The sequence below is a fragment of the Etheostoma cragini genome, chromosome 9 (genome assembly GCF_013103735.1).
Source record: "Etheostoma cragini isolate CJK2018 chromosome 9, CSU_Ecrag_1.0, whole genome shotgun sequence".
NCBI classification, from domain to species: domain Eukaryota; kingdom Metazoa; phylum Chordata; class Actinopteri; order Perciformes; family Percidae; genus Etheostoma; species Etheostoma cragini.
The window spans coordinates 7,064,536-7,084,607 of record NC_048415.1 but is presented as its reverse complement, the minus strand read 5'-3'; the positions used below and the strand labels follow the sequence as shown (position 1 = coordinate 7,084,607).

Sequence of the window (20,072 nt, the reverse complement as noted above, 5' to 3'; positions counted from 1 at the left end):
GGAAAAAGGCTGCAATGAAACAAAGAGTGAAAAATTTAAAGGGGTCTGAATACTTTCCGTACCCACTGTATCTAAATAAATAAGCTATCAGAGATTCTTTAGAGTTGTAAAAGTAAGTTTTGTGTAATTTCAACCAGGCAGACCACTACTGAAATTAAAACTTGACATGTCTGAGAAAACAACGTTTTAACCTCATTTAAACCCAAACAGCTTTATATACCTAAAGTTGAAGTGTTTGACTACAATACCCACTTGCTTACAGTATGTTTGGAATAAGAAATAATCCTCAAAAGTATGAATGAAGAAACCTGTCTACACCCAACCAAAGTGTGAATTAGCTGGGAGTCTCCCACAGAATAAGATACAGTAAGGACGGTAGGTACATTTTGTTGCATGCAAGTACAAGATTAAGTATAAAGACAGTGAAAGCAGCCTTGATAAAAAATATTTTGTATTGTTTTCAGAATGTAACATGTTTGGACAGCATGGTTTGAAAATAGGAAAGAAAAAATCCACAATCTTTACACATTAGCAGTAGGGTGAGGTCACATACTGTACACTATGACACTTTGACACAACGTCCTTTCATTCAATGACACAGACTGGCATATTGTGCTGTGTGTTACACCATTCTTACATTGAGTCATATGGTCAGCATATGGTCGCCTGCTCAACCTGGTGAGCTACCCAGGAGCCCTCAAGATGTTAACTTGCACAACTCTTAAAGCCACAGTTTTTATTTGTGTCTTTTCAGTGACATTTTTAGAAATCACTTTCCAGACAATCTCAAGGGATTTTATTTGACACTGTTCACTGATGTTCAGTGTTAAAATTGTTCATAATCAATCTGTTGGTTGTGTGCTGCTAAGATGTTTTATGCCTTGTTCATTGTGTTGTTTTGTCGTTTTTTGCTGTCTGTACCTCCAACAGCTAATCAAATTTCCCCTCAACAGACAATAAATAACTCTGAACTTATTTATAAACAACATGAAACCAAAGTGTGGACTTACAGCTGCAAATAAAATGATTGCAACCCGTTGGAAACCACCACACGACCTGTCTATCCGCACGGGGACCCTTTCCTAATTGGATGTGGTGTATATGGAACTGCAATATCATGTAATTAATGGAGCGCTGGGAAAAACTCTGGACACTTGGCAGAGCATTGCGGACTCTGAGTTGCACAGGTGTTTGGTCCCTTGTCTTGTGTATGAGTGTGTGTGTGTGTGTGTGTGTGTGTGTGTGTGTGTGTGTGTTTGTGTTTGTGTGTGTCTGTTTCTGTTTCTGCATGTGTTGTTTTGTCTCCCTCCCTCCTGTTTTCCCTCTGAGTTATTTATTTAATTATTTATTTATTTTGGTCCGGGTACGCGTTCCTATGTCCCAGTGTGTTGTTTGTAACTGTTTGTAAATGTTTATGTTTTTTAATTTAAACAAATAAATAAAAATGTGATCACAAAAAATGAAACCAAAGTGTAAATCATATATTATGCTACTAAAGACTCATCCCATCCCATAAGACATCTTATCCTTTTGTTCCTCAAGCAAAAAGTACTATTATGAAACAGTGTCTTTTTATTTGTATCTTTGGTCTGTCATTATCTTTTAAAAGCCTTTAATCTGTATAACATACAACACCCACTCTTTCTAAAACCTTGATAACAAAAACGCCACCAAAAAACATTGATACAAGGCAGTTTGACCTCATAAAAGAAATGTAAAAAATATATTTTTTTTTTGTATGTGAATGGATAAGTGTACTTTGCTAATTGTCAGCTTCATAAGGAATACAGGTAATGCCATTTTACTGTAAAGTCTGAAAGCTGCAGAGCAAGCATTAGCACAGCTGAAAAAAAAACAATGAAAACCCAGTTGTTGGTCTTTATTGCACAAGTTGTGTGCTTACGTGATTGCCAAAAGCAAACCCCTGTGCCATTGGGTGAAATTATGACACCTTTCTTTTAACTTTAGGTAACCAGAGGCTATTTTGTAGGGTGGGAGCTAATAATAAACATTCCCCAAAAAATCACTTAGAAAAAATTCAAAAAAATCTAAACCACAAAAAGGTTAAGATTTTACAAGCTGTTCACCCTGCAGCACTGCTTTCTACATTCAAACAAACCTCAAAATAAGACCTTTACATCTACAATCTTGCTGTGCTTCCAAATCGTATTACTTACTAAAGTTATATCCAGCAATATCTCAAAGTTAATCAACCACTGTAAAACATTACGTTTTATAAACAAAAATCTTTGACATTTTGAAGATAAACATTTCAAGACAACCTTAGGAATGTAACAGCATTGAAGGCACTATATTCTCTGCATTGGTCTTCATCAGTGATTGTTTGAGATTCTTGAATCTTGTACAAGTCCAGCACTAGCCCAGTAAAGTGTCCTGTGTGACATCAGTTGCAGATTGCATAATAATCTCTAGCATGTTAGTACAAATGTAAAGAATAATTGTTTATGCAGTGCACAATAAAAACTGGTTCACTCATGCTTGCACAATGTTTTAGAAAAAAAATAAAAATTATGGCTGTCCAAGATTTATTTTGGATTTAGATGATATGAATATGTCAGTTAAGGATGTGGTGAGACTGACTTTATTAAAATGATTTTGTTATGTGTATTCAGCTCAATGAATGTGCAACTCCCCAGTTATTTGCACATTGAAGGGTAATTAAAGGGGTTCACTCCAAAATGATAGAGCATATTCACGGAGGCAACAACATGATAGTGTTAGCTTGCTTATGAACAACTAATATAAAGTGTAATTAATCAAATATGTAAAGATTACAAATGTAAGTTGCTTTGCTAAGTTGTTTTATTTAAAGTTCTTATTTTACTAATAATTGTAACTGTAAGTTTTGTAGCACATATTTAATGTTGGTTTTTGATTTAATATTCTAACTTACCCCTCTGTCGTCAGTGATAAATGAAATATTGATACTGGAGGGTATCCTTCATTCTCTAAATACTTTTTTCTTTTAACCTTTGGTTTTACCACTGCTTCCCTGAATATGATTTAAGTCCAAATGGAACTATTGCAGATTGAAAATACTCAAACAGTGCTGCTTGATGGTGAATGCTTGTGTAAAATTATGATTAATAAAAAATGATCAGTTTTGATATTGCCTTGAACATTTCACTATGATAATACAGAAATCAACCAAATCAACTAAGCTTTGAAAAAAATATTTACAGTGGACCATTGTTTTGACAAATCATCTGGTGATTGAATCACAAGCACGTTGGATGACAGTTTTGATCAGTGTCTTTATCGTCTCTCTCAACCTCTCTTTTAAGGAAAGTAAAAGCTGCATGTGGAAACTTCACCCCACATCCTCTGGCTGCTTCTTGATGCGTCCCTCTTATCTTTTCATTCAGAAAAGTGTCAGGGTGTTTGGGTTTGGACGGAATCTGATGGCTGCATGGGTATCTTGGTGCTGAGGAGGGAGTTAATATAAGGCCAAATTCGGTCCGTATCTGTACCGGAAAATGAGTGCAGGATCCCCTGTGACCTGAGTGAAGAAATAAGAGGACAAATAATAAGAAAAACTGGGATTGATTGATTGATTAAATGACAGAATCTGGCTTAGCCTTTAAATTTAAAACAAAGGAGAACTATGTTTCATGCCTATAATATCAGACTAATGGACTGTTAAATAACAAAAGATGTAAATCAATGCAACCACACATTGTTCTTCCTTGTCAAAAACTGGGACTTACATCACCCACAATGCAACTTAACTTCCAACCGTTTGCGTGGAGATTCGGGTGTGCTACGCTAGTAGCGGCTAATATAGCCTCAAGCCGATAGCGTCAGGCAGAGATGAGGAGCAGGCCACAGAGATCTGGTAGCTCACTTATTTCTAACTCCACACAGCCCCAAATTCTTCTAAAAGTCTTCAGCCCCAGCCAACACTGACTCAAGTGACATTTCTCTAGGCAATTAATAATTCACTTTATGCAGCTCCCTCTAGAGCCAAACAATGCTTTAGTTAAACAAAATGTAGCCAAGCATCCAAGACTCCAAATCTTAATTCTCTGTGATAATAATGTTATTATGATACTTTGCAATAATGTTAGAACAACTAAAGACGACTTATCTGCTGGAGTATCTATCTAAATAAAATTTCAATCTGATATATGCCACAAGAACTGACACCGCTGGCTTCCAGTAGAAATAATACTGAGTAAAGATGTAAGTATTTACTGACTTGTATAAGTTTATGACCGGCTTGGCCACGTCTTTGTAGTGTCTCAGTCTGGCCATCAGGGCTTCTGGTTTGTCATCATCGTGTTGAATCAGTTGCTCCCCAGTGATGTCATCCTTACCCTGAGGAAGGCAACATAAGGTCAGACATGCAACAAAGGTGAACTCAAAATGCAGTGACATCTCATAACACAGAGGATTATCCAACATATCCATTACTTTATTCTATTCATTATATTATATCATTGATTACATGATCTTTTGTTGCTCACCCTCCTCATCAATTTTCAATTCGGCATTCTATTTTTTAAAGAAATAGTGCTTCTAAACAACTTTATTATGTGATTAACTTCCTATAGTGAGGCAATGGAGACAGAGGGCATCTGTTCCCAGGATAGACTTATTTTCACAAGTTTCCAGACATGTTGTAAGATTTATAAATAATAATAGAAAAATTCTAATTTGAATAACTTGTGTCTGATTTGGTTCTTTCACATTAAAAGTTCAATTACCATGTTAAAATTACAATTACATCATTTTCCTTCAAAAAATCCCTAATATCTGAAGATGAATATTTTAAGTTAAAATAGACACAAGTTGTCTCGTACTGCATATTTAATGTAGGATGTAGAATATTCCAAGCACTGTAACGCTACTGTAACTTTTGAGACCTGCACACGTGGCGGGTTGAAGCCCATGTTGTAGACTCGGCCACTGGCTGGATGGATCCAGCGGTCGCTCAGTCTCTCCCTCAGAGTCTCATAGGGGATGTTGAGGCTGATGACCAGGTCCAGCTGACACAAATTGCTCAGGGCTTGGGCCTGCGACAGAGTCCGAGGAAAACCTAGACAGAGAGAGATACAATGTGAGACGCACCGCCACCAGGAATAGTTCAGTGCATGACCTTTATTTTTCAATAGACTGCATTTAAGATTATGTTGCATGTGTATTTTTTAAGTTATAACTATCAATGTGAGTCAATAACATCAGGAAGACATACGGTACATACGGTATGAGTAGTATGCCATTAATATCCTGTATCAATGTTTGCTAAAAGCAGCAAGTAAACATGGAATCAGGGTGATTCCAGTTTTCCAGTGAGAGTACCTATAGCCGTGACATAATAATAATATTATGAATGTGAATGAACTTACTGAAAAAAAAAATGCCCTCACCACCATCAGTTATAATAAGACAAGTGTTTACAGTCACGCTAGCTGCTCTGTGAGGGTGTACTACTGAGGCACAGTGGTGCTTTGAGTTAAATGCTAACATGCTGGTGTTTAGCAGGTAATGTTTACTATGGTCAATATCTTATTTTAGCTTGTTAGCATGCTGACATGCGCTAATTAGCACTAAAAATAAAGTACAGTTGGGACTGTCGGGAATACCATTTAAAGGTAAAAGATCATAAAAAGCATTTCACTCCAACCCACAAGATGACACAGAGTCACTTGATCACAAAAGTCATCGTCTCGGAACCATGACAGTCTGTATGAATATGTGCCAATCCATCTTTATTTAATGGATAAGTGAAAACTTTGACATGCTGTTGGCAGTGGATGAAAAGTCAAGGTCAGCTTATATTATCTTCTGTGGACCACGGATATCTTTACCCACCTAATCTCAGCCTCATGGTGGCACTAGAGGAAAAGTCAAGGGATCACTTAAATTGGAAAGATTATCCTGGACCGACACACCAACATTTCACTAATGAAACTTGCACATTACATTCGTGATTGAATTACATTGCTGTGATCTCTACAGGTCAACTTAGCACCAGTGGGGCTGGCAGGTATTCAGTGCCTTGCTCAAGGATACTTCAGCATTGTGGGTGTTCACATGTCAAGTTTACTGTAAATGTCGGTCCTTCAGTTTTAAGGCCATTTTCTCTCTCTTTTGTTGCCCATCTCTCTGCATGTTGCATTGTTTTTTAGATAAAGAGCTTTTAAATCTTTCCAACCACTGGAGCATCATGCTGCCCACAAAGAAGTGACAGGAATGCATCAATCAAAGGATACAAGAGGGAAAGAGAAGGTATATTTAGGGAGGATTTATATGCGTAGATGTGTCTGTTTAAAATTATTGGAGGAGGGCGGCATGGGGTTTGTCTCAGTTTATGAATACATGCAGGCAAGCATGTGTTTGTGTGTGAGTGTGTGTGTGTGTGACCTTGACTTGTTTGCTAAAAAAAAAGCATTTGTTTACTGATCATGTTTCAAGGTTTAAACACGAGTAACACCAACTAGTTTGTTTCATCAATGTTTGGCATCTCTCTTAGAGAGAGTGGATAATATTTAACTTGAAAAAGACACTGAGTTTGTCATCTCAGCAGTCAGGACATTAGCATCTGTTACTAATGACTCAAACTAAATATGTTACCAACTTCTTAACATGGCACAATTCTGAGGCCATTTCCATAGAACCTGTACTTTTGTATGTGCACCGGCAAACATGTGAATCCTCATGTATCACACACACTTGAATTGATAAAGTATTGACATGTAGAATGTAATAATACCACTATGGGTATTTTCGCTTTATAGTGACTTGATGTCCACCATTAGTAAAAAAAAATATAAATTGTTTTTTAATTGACTAACTTCAATCATTCAATCAAATATATTTAGAGTGTAAAATCGCCATTAGACATGGTCTCAGTGCACTTTACAATTAAAGGAACACAGAAATAACAGACAGCAACAAAACAATTGAACAGTATTAAAGCAGTAATAATAAACAAAACAAAACTAGAAACATAACACAATAACTGTTGTAACAAAGGTCACTTGAATGTGAGATACAAAATAAATTGTGAATCTTGCATAATCCATCAGGACAGCACAGGTAACATTTTGGCTCTCCTGTATTCATGGCAAAAATCTTATATCTTTGCCTTTTTTTCTTTGATTTAATTCTAATGCAAATCCTCAATGGATGTTTTAAGAATGACAGTCAAGAGCATGTACAGACCTGTTAGTACTGGATTAGTTATATCAGATAATGCAGAGCATATTTTTCCACTTAGTTACCTCCTCAGCATCATGCAAGAAACACAGTGCAAATGCCACTTTTGGGGGGCATGTTTATGAGCTTGCAGAAGTGTAGTAAATGCAAAAATGGGGGGTGGCCGGGTTGGCCAATCAGATTAAAGGGGTGGCTGGCAGTTTCCATTACTGTCCATGATGCCGCATTATGAAAAACATATTCCCTTACTAACTATTGAACAAGGCGAAGAATGAAAGCTACTGTAAGATAAAGGTGGTGTATTACAAATGCACCAGTAAAATAAAGCACAAACCCTGCACTTTTATTGCATAAAAACAAAACTTTCCATACCATCCAGCAGCCAGCTGTGGCCGATCAAGTGTTCCAGTCTGGGCAGCATCAGTCTTGTCATCACATCGTCAGGCACCAGCATGCTTCTTTCTACGTAGTTCCTCACCAGCACACCTGCCTCTGATCCACAACAGACAGGTAAACAAAGTAACTGTGTGTGTGTGCTTCGGAAGTTCAAAACAGGACAGGTCCTGTTAACTCTATCAAGGTCTTGATATTAAAAAAAACATAGTTGTTACCACTTATGAGCATCTAGTTATTGTGTTACTATCAGAGCAGAGCTTGTAAATGGTTAAAAATTATGTAACCTCTCAAAATTACACTTAACATCTGGGGCCTGCTGTGGATTTGTTAACCTCTTAAACAAACACGCATATTGAACTCACTGGTTTACAAACCCTGAAACTTGCTTTAAAATTTTAAAAATAAAAAGTGTTAGTTACCTGATCCAGCAAGTCACAACTTTACTAAAATGTTTCAGAAATGGCAACCAAGCACACGTGTTTTTACTTAAGCTCTCTGCACTGAACACCTATTTTATTATCAGCTTGGCACATGCTTGGATTTAGATTTATTCCAATTGGGCAGCTACAACGAAAAGTTCACAATCAATGGTTTAAAGTGTAGGTTTGGGGAAATCAGAAAAACCTGTTAACTGAAGTGAACAATGAGTCATTGTGGCGTTAGACACATTCTCTATAATAGAATGAAATCAGATACATTAGAATTAAGTTTGTGGTCATCTAAATTTCTCGTGTTTTATAGCTTGAACTGAAATGTAAAGGTTAGGCCAACTGTCAAATGAGCTTTGAGAAAACAACTGTGGATCTCAAAAAACGCACATCTCACCATCTCATTCTGCAAACATGTTTAGCTATAATTAAATTTTTGTGACAAATGTTATGATATTAAAAGGAAGATCCACATGCAGCATAGTTTCCACACACTTCCCTGCATACTGATTCTTCCTGTTGACACCACTAATATTGACGTTTGTGCTCAAGTACACTGGAAGATCTTACCTGTGTTTGCCGCTATGCTCTCTCGTAGGTAGTGGCCACTGGACAGATATTGAAGGCCAAAGCTTTGCGCAATCCTATTGGATATCGTTCCTTTTCCTGATCCTGGTGGACCCATGATAGCAGCTCGGAATAACTTGGCCATGTCTTCCTCAAGCACAGAATGCAACTTTAAAGCCTCTGCGATGCACAAATGTTGGTTTGTCCTCTTTGTGCGCTAAGGAAAGAAGTAGGCTAAATTACCTCTCCTTTAAACCCCTAGTTAGTTTGATGCATGCGCGATCAAAGTGGTCCAAAAACTGAATGGCTTTGAAAGTTGTAGTTGCCAGTGTATATCTCAGCGTATCTTTGGAGTCTGCGGTTCTCTACACAGAGCACACATTGGGGCTATCCTGTTCTGAGCGAGTCAAAACGCCCTTTTCCTTTTTTCTTTCGTTCGCTTAAGGATACATTACACCCTACTACGTCTTTACGGACAAAGACTTTTCTCTGCGAATGAATGAGGAGGGAGTCTCCACAACGCCCTATTTTTCTGCGCACATCATCCAGAAAAAATGCGGATGACTGACTCGCATGAAGTTTGCGGGGTAAATTGGTTACTGTAGTTTTTTTATTTGCAAGTGATGTACAACAACAACAACAATAACAACACCAACAACTGTCGTCTGTTAACTTAAATCCCTTAAGAGAGGGGAAACTGTGATGATTATATTTTACAAGCACATTGATACCAACGGGAATAATAACGCTTTCTCATTCTCCTCCTCTTTAAAGAGGAAGAAAAGAAGAAAAAAGCGTTTAAAGGTCATGATTTACCATCATGTTTTCCTTCATGCTACAACATTCTAAAAAGCAAAAACACAAAAATTAAATTGCATAGAAAATTCCTTTCACTTCAACACATCTAAAGTTTAGTAAGGGAGTGCATTTTGTGCAGAACATATTGGTCTTATAAGATCAATATGTCCTATTGCAGTTTGTTTGGAAAGTTAGATTTTGTTATGTTGATTTGCAACTGCAAAGGGGAAATCAGATAATCACACCTTCAGTTCTTGTTGAGGCTTGGCACAAAGATTGTATGGAGACAAACTGCCATTCAACTAATTACTTACGCCAGAAAAGGGCGTGTCTGTCACCTGATCTCATGAAAAATATATGGTTTGCAATAGGAATGCCTAATATAAATGTTATATTTATTTTTTAGTAATTATTTACGAAAAGCTGACATTTCAAGACTCAGTTCTGCAATAAAAATGCTAAATTATTAACTTACTAATACCATGCAAATAATCACACTATTAGTAAAGTGGGCTGTTCTTGGATTCCACCACTTGTTGACAGTGTTTCTCTCAAATCAGAGCTGTTATTATTCATTATGGTTCATGGGGTTGTTATCTTTCTTGGTTTTGCACTGCTGGCAGCAGGCTCAGAAAAGCACATGAGTCGCTGTCATTCCGCGCAACATTTGCGGACGGGCGGAATCCAGTGATTAGCCTACTTGTACTTGTTGCGAGCCATACGGCGGCGGCAGCGTCCCGGAGCTGTCAGAAATTGCGCACAGCCTTCAGTCTTCAGTCAGTGGCGTTACCAGACTAATCCATCAAACAACTCGGAAGATTAACCTTTTTTAGCCACGCGTAAGTAGGTATTAGTCTCCCCACCCGGAAGCTTGTTTTAAATTTCACGATCATTTTCGTCACATGGCTTTGGAGAATTCAATAACAACAAAAAATGGCGACAATCACGTTGTGTAGTCTTGCTGCGTCATTAAAAATACTCATGTAAACACGGGAAACTAAACGGGGAAATTGCAGGTATGTGAGCCAATATGTTATGTATTTAATATGGACTGAATGTAATTAAGAATAAATGGTTATAATGTATTTGAATCATACACGCTGTTCGTTTTTGTCTTGAAAAGGGGTGTGTATGCAATGCTGGGCGTTAACGTTTGGCTGCACAATATTTAACATTGCACTATGTTTCGCCTTTAGTCGCTTTTCAGTTTAAGCAGGTATGCGTGTTAATATGTAGCCTAATGCCATTAGGTTGTTAAGATTTGGGACAACTTTTGTTTCGCCTATTTGTAGAAAACAGCAACAAGCGCTTATTTCAATACGCTGCTTGCTGTTGTCTTTATTTTCTCGAGCGTATTGGAGCCATTGATCTCTAGCCTGTATGTGGCCTTCACGGTTGTAGGTTATAAGCCATTCCACAGTTATTTACATTTAGGTTTTATGCAACATGGACGCGCTTTCTGCACGGGGTCTCCTGTTAAAGACAAACGGAGCATTCCGCCTTGACCATTTTTTCGTCCTGTGCCATGTTTAGTTTTTTTGCACATGTTGCTTTGCTTTTCTGACATGAAGATTTTTTGGCCATTGCCCTGAGCAGCGGGACTAATGGAGTTGTTTACATGAAGTGCGGAGGGCGGATGACGAGGAGGAGGAGCCGCTACGTCGGCCAGAGACGCCACCGGACTGCTCGAGAGGCTGCCCTGCACTGAGGGGGGGGGCGGAGCCCGCGAGGAGAATCATAACAAGTCTGACGTCACTCGGCCTTGTGGTTGGTATGAATAATATACAGTAGTTTGTCTCGACCAAGTCCTAGCAGGAAGGAGGTTTTGAAAGAAAAAAAGTCCTTTTACCTGTACTTGTTTTATAAGATGCAACATTTACGATCCCACTGAGCACCAGCAAAATGGAAACTAATTGGAAACAATAAAAAAATAATTACTTTCTTATGGAAAAATAAAAAATAACCCACGCAGGACTTTAAAGCAAGCTTCCTCCTCCCATTTCAAAGAATTGTGGAATGTTGTTTTTTAATCACAGATTCACAGCCAGTAGGTAGAGTTCAAATTTCATGTGCCAGGTTGTGCATTATTAACTGTCCTTAGGGTTAGGGTTACCTTCCCAGGTAGATGTTTCATCACATAATGGACAACACAGTCTGTCATTTGCAGTGTAGAATCAATAACTGTACCACTTTTGGTACAAACCTACCGTACCTCAAAGGCCTAAATAAATGAATTACATACAATAATATTTTCCTGATTTATGTGCATATGTGAGCTTACTTATTTAACTTATAAGACTTTTTTACCCAAACCTTTCTGACAATTTGTCTGACACAAGCAGTGGGATGTAGTATAAACGAAAGCTGGATAATCAGGATTGTATGAGCTGATTTATTTCAGTTCCCACAATCAAACTATGTTATATAGTTTATGTTTTGTCTTTGTCACTCTGACTTTATGAATTTGTTTTTTAAAGGTATTACATCCCCCCGAAATGTTATGGGACCTTTAAGGGTAAATTCCATGGTTAGAGTGCAACGTATTTCTTGCTGGTGAGTAGTGTGAAGGATATTAAAAAAAAAACTAATGTATCAGAAAAAGGATTGTTAAATTACATGCCTGTATTACTCTGTAGATGAATATGTTAATATATTAGCTGCTGTATGATGTTTGAAAGGTATTTATAAATTATGCAAACAAATGAAAAGCTGAAACAACTAGCATATGTTTTGAATGAGAAAACATAAAATGTGCTGCAAAAAATACAAAAGGAAAACTTTTTTTTGCTTTGTATCTGTTGAATTGGGATCAAGCATTATGGTGGATGATGAATGGAGCAAAGCCCCGGACTGCTAGATTTCTCAGGCTGCCCTGGTTCAGTTATCACGGTGCTGATGCTGTCCCCATCGAAGGTACAGTACTGTGATAACTGAAGGATGGCTGCCAACTTGACCCAAGTGCAGTGAATCAAAGCATGTTCGGCCAACGAGCCAGAGGACCAAGGAGAAGGTGGACAAGTGTGAGTATGTAAACAAAAGTATTGTGGTACGTATTATCTTCACTACTTATGTAACTTCTGCTTAATTACTGTATAAGAAATAAAGTGACATTTCTTTAATTCAAATGTGTATGTTCTTTTATTAATCTCTGCTTTCTGAAAGTTCTTTGGATCTTTACTGCAGAAGGTTACAAAAATAATAACTATTGAGTAACTGAAGTCTCATCCATAACTAAAGTTTTAGGGTTACATTAACTACTTTTACTTTTACTTTACAGCTCTCTTCATAGCGTTGCAAGGATAATTCCATTTAGCAATACAAATAATGTACATCATGATGCAAACTTGACAAAGAAAACCATCTGCCATGATTCCCTGCATAGTGTGTCTTCTTCGTCATAGTCTAACCTGATGGCTCCATGCTGTGAACCTTGCTTTGCAACCTAAGTTCTGACGCTATATAAATCTATAGCCTAAAATAACTGTGTTCTTCAAGTTTTTTTTCCTGACAAACTATTAGATCCACACCAAATTGTCCCTTACTGGGAGCGCTGCTCGGCAGGCTGAAGCAGAAGGTAATCCTGAATGGTTGCTCCACATAACTGTCAACAGAGGGAGCTGAAGACTTATTATTGACTTTGCACTCTAACTACCAATGTCTACGGCTCTGTCCCACAGTCCCACTGTTATTGAATATGCATATTTCAATGGCAGTTAATGGAGTTAATGCAGCGCTCATTTGTCATGATTCATGTTAAATATAGCGTAAAATACTTGGCTGAATCCAGTTTTGCAAACACAACTCAGGTGGTAGAGCAGTCATCTACCAATCGTAGGGTCTGTGGTTCGATCCCTGGCCTTGTAGTCCCATGTCAAAGTGTCCTTGGGCAAGACACTGAACCCTGAACGTGTGTGTGACTGATGCCTGTACTATGTAAAAGCGCTTTGAGTAGATGTTAAGAGTAGAAAAGCCCAATATGAATGCAGTCTACTTGAATGTATGCCCATGTGTGATTCACAACAATGACAGCCATTTTGGTAGAAATTGCTATGTCATTGTTTTTTATGTTATGTTCAATATATGATATCAATACATCACAGATCAAAACACACTTGTACTGTGATCTGTGAACCCTGTTTTGAATAATACATGCACTGTTTGACTCATGTCTGATAAACCACAGGTCACTGCACCTGTACTTACAATGTTTTACTCAAAGGGTACATTCTGTAGCTGCTGTGGAAATCCCCGAAGAATCATGCTACATATTTTGTTTTTGTCTCACTCTAACCTCAGTCTGCTCAATTCGCCTTAATTCACATGTGTTTTTTTGACTCACTGTGCAATAGCTAGATAATTTGTGGTAAAGCATATTTTTGATAATAAAATATGAAAAGTCAATTGAGGATTTTTTTGAAAGCGCTATTACTGAAATTACACCAGCCATTCAAATCCTCTAAATTTTGTCAAACAAACTACTGTACATTAAACAAAACTCTACCTGCAACCGATGATTATTGTGAATTTCTGTCTTACTTCCTTTGATGCAATGCAATATTAGTTAATTGGGATGTGGCACGGGAAGTCCCTCCTTTAAAATGAACCACCCCTTTTTTAGTTTCACATCCCTGTTCTTTTGTTGCAGGAAGAAAGTGGTTTTCCATTTTTCCCTAAACGGGTTCCTGTCTATTCCCTTACCCACCCAAACAATCCACCGATAGCCATCACAATTGATAAATGCTGGGCTGATGTAATTTGGACTAAAGTATCCACCAACAGCAAGAAAACCTGTTTTTGACTTTGCACCTCAGGGACTAATGTGAAAACTAATTATAAAAAAGTTACATACTGTAAGTCATGTAAGTCACTGCATGTCGGTGGGGAAATTTGTTTTGTTGTGAAATCACCCAGAGTCTGCTGACTCCTAGGAGAGACTCTTCTTGATTCTTGATTTCCTCTTTGTTAAAATGTCCCTTTAAAAGCAGAAACTGATCTATTGCATGACATGCAACATAATTGCATGATGCAAGACATGAAGTCTGGCATACCTCAACACATTTAGAAAATTAATAGTGCTTCACCACTGGGATGCTCTCACAGTTTCCAGCACACAAATCCAGGCTATGACTATATGTTGTTTGGGTTTGGAAACACAATCATAAAGACGTTTAAAATTGCTAAACAAAGGAAGGAACTACGTACATTTGTGCACCCTACAGAATGGCAAAGATGAATGATTGCCCTCCCTGCTACAGAAGGTGTGTGCAACTACGAAGTCAATGAGTGTGAAAAAACCTTGGTGGAAGAAGTATTTAAATCCTTTGCTTAGGTCATAGTATCAATTCCACACTTCCATTCCACACATTACAAAACTCAACTCTTCTTGGTGTTGGAAAAACAGCCCTGTTTTCAGTTTTGTGACAAAGTTTTGTGACAGCTAATCCAAGAGGGTATTTAAATAGTTCATTTAGCTTAAAGGTCCCATGACATGGTGCTCTTTAGATGCTTTGAAATAGACCTTAGTGGTCCCCTAATACCATATCTGAAGTCTCTTTCCCTAAATTCAGCCTTTGTGCAGAATTACAGCCTCTAGAGTCAGTCCCACAATGAGCTTTCCTTAGTTCATCCCATTTCTGAATCTGTAGCTTTTGAGGAGGAGGAGGGACTCATGAGTCTCATGTGACTCATAGGACCTCATAAAGGGCAAGAGTCCAGATTGGCGCATCTGAGCTTCATTTTCTACTTATCTATTTCACCTATCACCATTCATAGCCACTGGGGGGCCATAGTCAATTTGGCGGAATGCATATTATTGTTAAGAAAAAACTCATAAAGGGAAATTTCCATGCCATGGGACTTTTAAGAAGTAGAAGAATTTTCTCAACCCAAAAAGGAAGGAAAATTCACATTCAATCAAATTTGGAGATACATGGTTTCCACTGCAGGAAGGGTATAACAAATTGTAAAAACACAAATGTAGCCTAATGGAGAAAAAGTACAATATTTGCCTCTGCTATGTCATGGAGTATAAGTATAACTTTGGAATGGAAATACTCACATATAGCATAGTAATAAGTACTTCAAATTTGTACTTAAGTGGAGTACTTCAGTAAATGTACTTAGTTCCATTCTACCAGTGCATATAGGTTCGTTTTAAAGACTTGTTGAATTCAAATTAAGACTGTCTCATACCATTGTCTAAACTGTGCATATTGAATTTATAATGTATACGCCCTACCAATGTCATACCTACAGCAATTGTATTTATAAACAGTACATCACCTGCACTGCCAACTATGTTCATGCCGTATCTTAGCGTATTTAGTACCTCTTACTATTTATTTGTTATTTATTGCATAATCATTCAATATTTTATTCTGTATTTTAATCTGTACATTACTCTGCACTTCACTGCTTTTTGCACTTCTAGTTAGATACTAAACTGTATTTCGTTATGTTAGTGCATGTGCTCTGTACAATGACAATAAAGTTAAATCTAATCTAATATGATTTTCATTCTTGACCTCGGTAACAGCCTTTGACAAAAATAAAATAAAAAATTGATGGTAAACCACGGGGGGCTACCTTTTTTCAAAATGGGAAGTAAGTCCTTACTTTAGGATAACATTTCAGTCCCCACAACATGAGTAATCCTGAAAACACATTTATAACACGTACACTCACACTAGCCTGAGCCCGGCAAAGAGTTGATGTCGTCATCTTGAGTGACTGGCTAAACAGCCAATAAGCTACCGAACTCGCCAAGCCATTGCGTTGTTTTCGGGAAAGGGGCCGACACTTGTCAGGAAGGGTTCGCAAGAACAGAGGAGGGCTGCGTCTCCGCACTTCAACAAATTCCGTTAACTTAACCTAATAGTTTGTTTTGTTTTGTTTTAACTCTGGATACTGGATATCTTTCTTGGTAAGTTTTGTAATCAAATAGCCGACAAACGATACTTAAAATCCGTCTAGAGAGGAGCTACAACTTGGTTGAAGCGTCTAGCTAATGTACTGAACGAAACGGAAGTAATTTGCCAGCTGTCTGGCTAAGCTCGCGAGGTGAGTTGCTAAATACCCGTTTATTAAATGTTCCCACCGAGACAAATGTCAGTCGTCTGGTCTATTTAACACACCAGCTTGTTTGTCATCTTCCCCCCGTTGTTGTCAAGTGGGGGAATATCCAGCCGTTGTTTTCCTTGACCATCTGGCTAAGTAACTAACGTTAACTGGCTAATGTCAAACAACGTACTGGCCGCTTGGCACGTTAGCAATGACACTCCATCTATGTTCAATGGCAGAATACAGGCTGATATAGATGATCTAGGGCCTACTATTGTATACAAAGTTTGACACTTTGAAACATACTGGATTCAATGAAGGACAGTGCGCGTTTAAAAACTATTTAACCAAATAATAATAAGATGTAAGTATATTAAACTTTGTCCCCCTTAAACCAAACTGTCTCGAAAATGGAAAGATGAGAAGACGAAAGGTCTTTGTAAAATAGCCAGCCGTCTTTATTCTTCTGTTGTGCTTAGTGTCTGAAACGAAAAGTGAAACGATAACCTTGTTAGTTTTAGTTTTTAAGTCTAGGGGACCACAGGGGCCACAGATACCCTGCTCCAAGATGAAGTTAAGTAATTTGTTAGATTTTATTATTTTTCTCTTAACTGGAATTTCTTTTCATTATAGGTTTTACTTTTGCATCCCATCTCAAATGTGACTAGTACTTTCTTTTTTCTCTCTTCAATTTTCTCTTTTTCTCCTCTGTGATACTGCTATTGGGTTTTTGATTGTTTTTCTGACTGAACAATGTTGAAGACGTCACCTTGGACCGTTGGATTTATTGTCTTTTTATAGACCAGACAATTAATTGATTAATTGAGAAAAACAATTATAGATTCATTGATAATGAAAACCTGTAATGCAAATAGCGTACTTAATTTATGAAGGAGAAGTGGCGTCATACATCACATTTGAGGTTGACAAAAGTATAGGTACCTCTTCTTGGGCAACACACGCAGACGCACACGCACACACAAACACATGACAGAGTTTCTGGCATTACCACCACTCACTAAAATTGAATCTCAAACAATGAAAGAACGTGGTTTCTGGCAGCTCCCTGCTTGACAGGAACTTGAACTGTCAGACTGTTTAAAGCACCTGAACCACAAAGTAACGTTTGATCTGCATTTTGTTTATATCAGAATGAGCAAGTGGCAGCCTTGATGGCCTAATAGCTATTGTATACTTACTAATAAAACCCGACTAAAATGTTGTTGTTTTGTGAAGGGTAAATTTTCACTCAAACGTAGGCTGTGGCTAATGTGAAATCAGTCAAAGGAAATGACATTTAAAATGCTAAATTTATAAATTGACCGTTTTGGTACGTTCACCATGGGGCGGCTGTGGCTCAGTGGTACAGCGGTTGCCTGCCAATCGGAAGGTTTATGGTTCAATCCCTGGCCCTGCAGTCCCATGTCGAAGTTTCCTTGGGCAAGACACTGAACCCTAAACGTGTGTGTGACTGATGCCTGTACTATATGAAAGCGCTTTGAGTAGACGTATGATTCACAACAATGACAGCCATTTTGGTAGAAATTGCTATGTCATTGTTTTTTATGTTATGTTCAATATATGATATCAATACATCACAGATCAAAACTGAACCCCGAGTTGCCCCCGATGCTGCGCATCGGAGTGTGAATGTGTGTGAATGTTTATCTGATGAGCAGGTGGCACCTTGTACTGCAGCCTCGGCCACAGTTTATGAATGTGTGTGAAGGGTGAATGTATCCCGTATGATGTAAAAGCGCTTTGAGTACTCGTTAAGACTAGAAAAGCGCTATATAAATGCCGCACATTTACATTTACATTTAAAACATGATATTTAACATCAAAGAGCATTATTTTTTATCACTCAATTTTTTCCTTGTATTTAACCAAGGGGCTTCTGTGAAGTTATTGCTTTGCCTATTGTCTACTCACTGTATTAAACTTTCACATTGGATTTGTGGCGTTTAAAAAGTGAGACATAGTGTACACATTTTAATCAAATCTAATGAAAACTATAACAAACAAGATGTTTTTTTTATTTCTTTGCACATCAAAATTATTCATTGTGTTTTTTAAAGCATAGTCCCCCTTCATCAACTTATATTTAAGTTGATACATTTCAGGTGCATAAAATATTAAATTTACAGAACCTATTTGGAATTTACATTACCTACTAACAAAGATGTTGAATGAAAATTAAGAATGCCATTAATATAACGTTTCACTTGCAAATTTTTTCGATAATTTTCTGTTTCTGGTTTAAAGTCTGTCAATCAGTAATATTACTTGATGGTGTCACAACACTGTTATTCCTTTTTGGTAATTTAAATTTTTATTTGCAAATACGACAACCAACAGCTTAGAGGAGACAAATAAGACGAGAAGGTCAGACAGTGAAATAACATTTCAGTCAAAGCAGGAGTTATCCTGGTCACAAGGAATGTTAAAAAGATTTAAAAAAACAGAAAAATGTACAGGCTGAGCATGCAAAAAGTACAGTAGCATTAGTTAAATTAAACAATCAAACACAATATCAGTATATTAAATGCATAAAATATCCGGTTACAATCTCATCATCAGGCTACTAAGTAGAAGTCAGGTGGACCATAAAGTTATCCCAAATCCCCATGTCCCAGGTTCTTTGCCCCTTATCCTAGCCAGCATACCCTCATATGATGCTGTCTCATTCATGAGGAGTTTTCACTCCTGCATTGTTGGGTTTATGGCTGATTTCTAGTGTCTCAATATAATTCTGGCAGCCGAGGCTATCCCTGAATAGAATATAGGACTGAATATGTGCTTATTGTCAGGGCTGGCGTTTCTGTTTTAACTCCCAGAAGGCTTACCGATATTGGCATGGTTACTCCTGCTCTTGTCCCTTCAAATTCCAGTATGTCATGCCAAAACGGTTTGACCAGAGAGCATTCCCAAATGAGATTTAAAAAGATGCCCGTCTGTGCTTCACATTTTACACTAGTCCAATTTAAAAAAAAAAAAAACTAATTTGTGTCCAGTAGTATCGGTGCAATATTATATGTTGGAAAAAATTCCCCCCTAACTTTTCTGGATATATTTACCACTGTTACAACACTGTCATTCTTAATTCAGTACCAAAGCTTTACTGTAAATACATTTTAAGCACTTGACATGGCGGTTATGGTCAAATTAAATTACATCGGTTTAAAATTTTAGTTCAAATGTTGGAAAATGTCGCTGAATTAAATTCGTTGCCTTGAAAACTCAAGACGTGCAGGGAATCAATGGAGAACCCATAATGTGATCATTGACCATCAAAGCAATTTTAAATTATTTGGTTAGTTTATTTTTTTGCTGTACAAGTAGTACAGCAAAGTATAGTACAAGTCAATTTAATGAACATCCTTTTAAATATTGTTTCAGCTTTTAAACGGCTGTGTCCTGACTTTGACTAATCAATTATGCAGTGATAATGAATGTACACACTTAGTGTCAGTTTGCTTACGTGGGTACTGAGTAATCAAAAACAGGTACTGAAAAACTCCTGGTGGGATGACACAACATTTGAATGATTTAATAATGTTCAGACATTTATGGCGGTTTTCCACTGCGTGGTATCTACTCGACTCGCCTCGGGTCTACTCGCTTTTTTTGGTTTTCCATTAC

General features: G+C 37.6%; 2 protein-coding genes across 5 annotated transcripts in view; one reads left to right on the top strand and one right to left on the bottom strand.

Moving 5' to 3' along the window:
• Positions 1 to 916: 916 nt before the first annotated feature.
• On the bottom strand, positions 917 to 9,092 carry ak4 (adenylate kinase 4). Of its 2 annotated transcripts, XM_034881126.1 has the most exons (6): positions 8,577 to 9,092; positions 7,555 to 7,674; positions 4,887 to 5,059; positions 4,220 to 4,338; positions 3,373 to 3,520; positions 917 to 2,399 (listed from the first exon to the last, which is right to left on the bottom strand). In XM_034881126.1, exons 1-5 carry the CDS (start codon positions 8,716 to 8,718, stop codon positions 3,394 to 3,396), a joined length of 681 nt encoding a protein of 226 aa, XP_034737017.1. In that variant the 5' UTR covers positions 8,719 to 9,092; the 3' UTR covers positions 917 to 2,399; positions 3,373 to 3,393. The 2 variants fall into 2 exon arrangements, with proteins under 2 accessions (XP_034737017.1, XP_034737016.1); XM_034881125.1 differs by having other exon boundaries at positions 917 to 3,520; positions 8,577 to 9,090.
• A 7,035-nt stretch (positions 9,093 to 16,127) lies between these two features.
• Positions 16,128 to 20,072, top strand: part of jak1 (Janus kinase 1) — a 34,395-nt gene continuing 30,450 nt past the window's right edge. The window contains exon 1 of one of the 3 annotated variants that reach the window (XM_034881079.1): positions 16,128 to 16,293. The gene's annotated coding sequence lies outside the window, so the exon portion shown is untranslated. Of the gene's footprint in view, positions 16,431 to 20,072 lie in introns of all 3 variants that reach the window. The other 2 variants (XM_034881080.1, XM_034881078.1) reach the window with 2 other exon arrangements.

Coding starts and splice junctions, on each gene's coding strand:
- ak4 (XM_034881126.1), bottom strand. CDS start 8,718: ATGGCCAAGTTATTCCGAGCTGCTATCATGGGTCCACCAGGATCAGGA. Junction 7,675..8,576: donor GAGCATAGCGGCAAACACAG/GTAAGATCTTCC, acceptor GTTGTGGATCAG/AGGCAGGTGTGCTGGTGAGG. Junction 3,521..4,219: donor CCGGTCATAAACTTATACAA/GTCAGTAAATAC, acceptor TTCTTCACTCAG/GTCACAGGGGATCCTGCACT.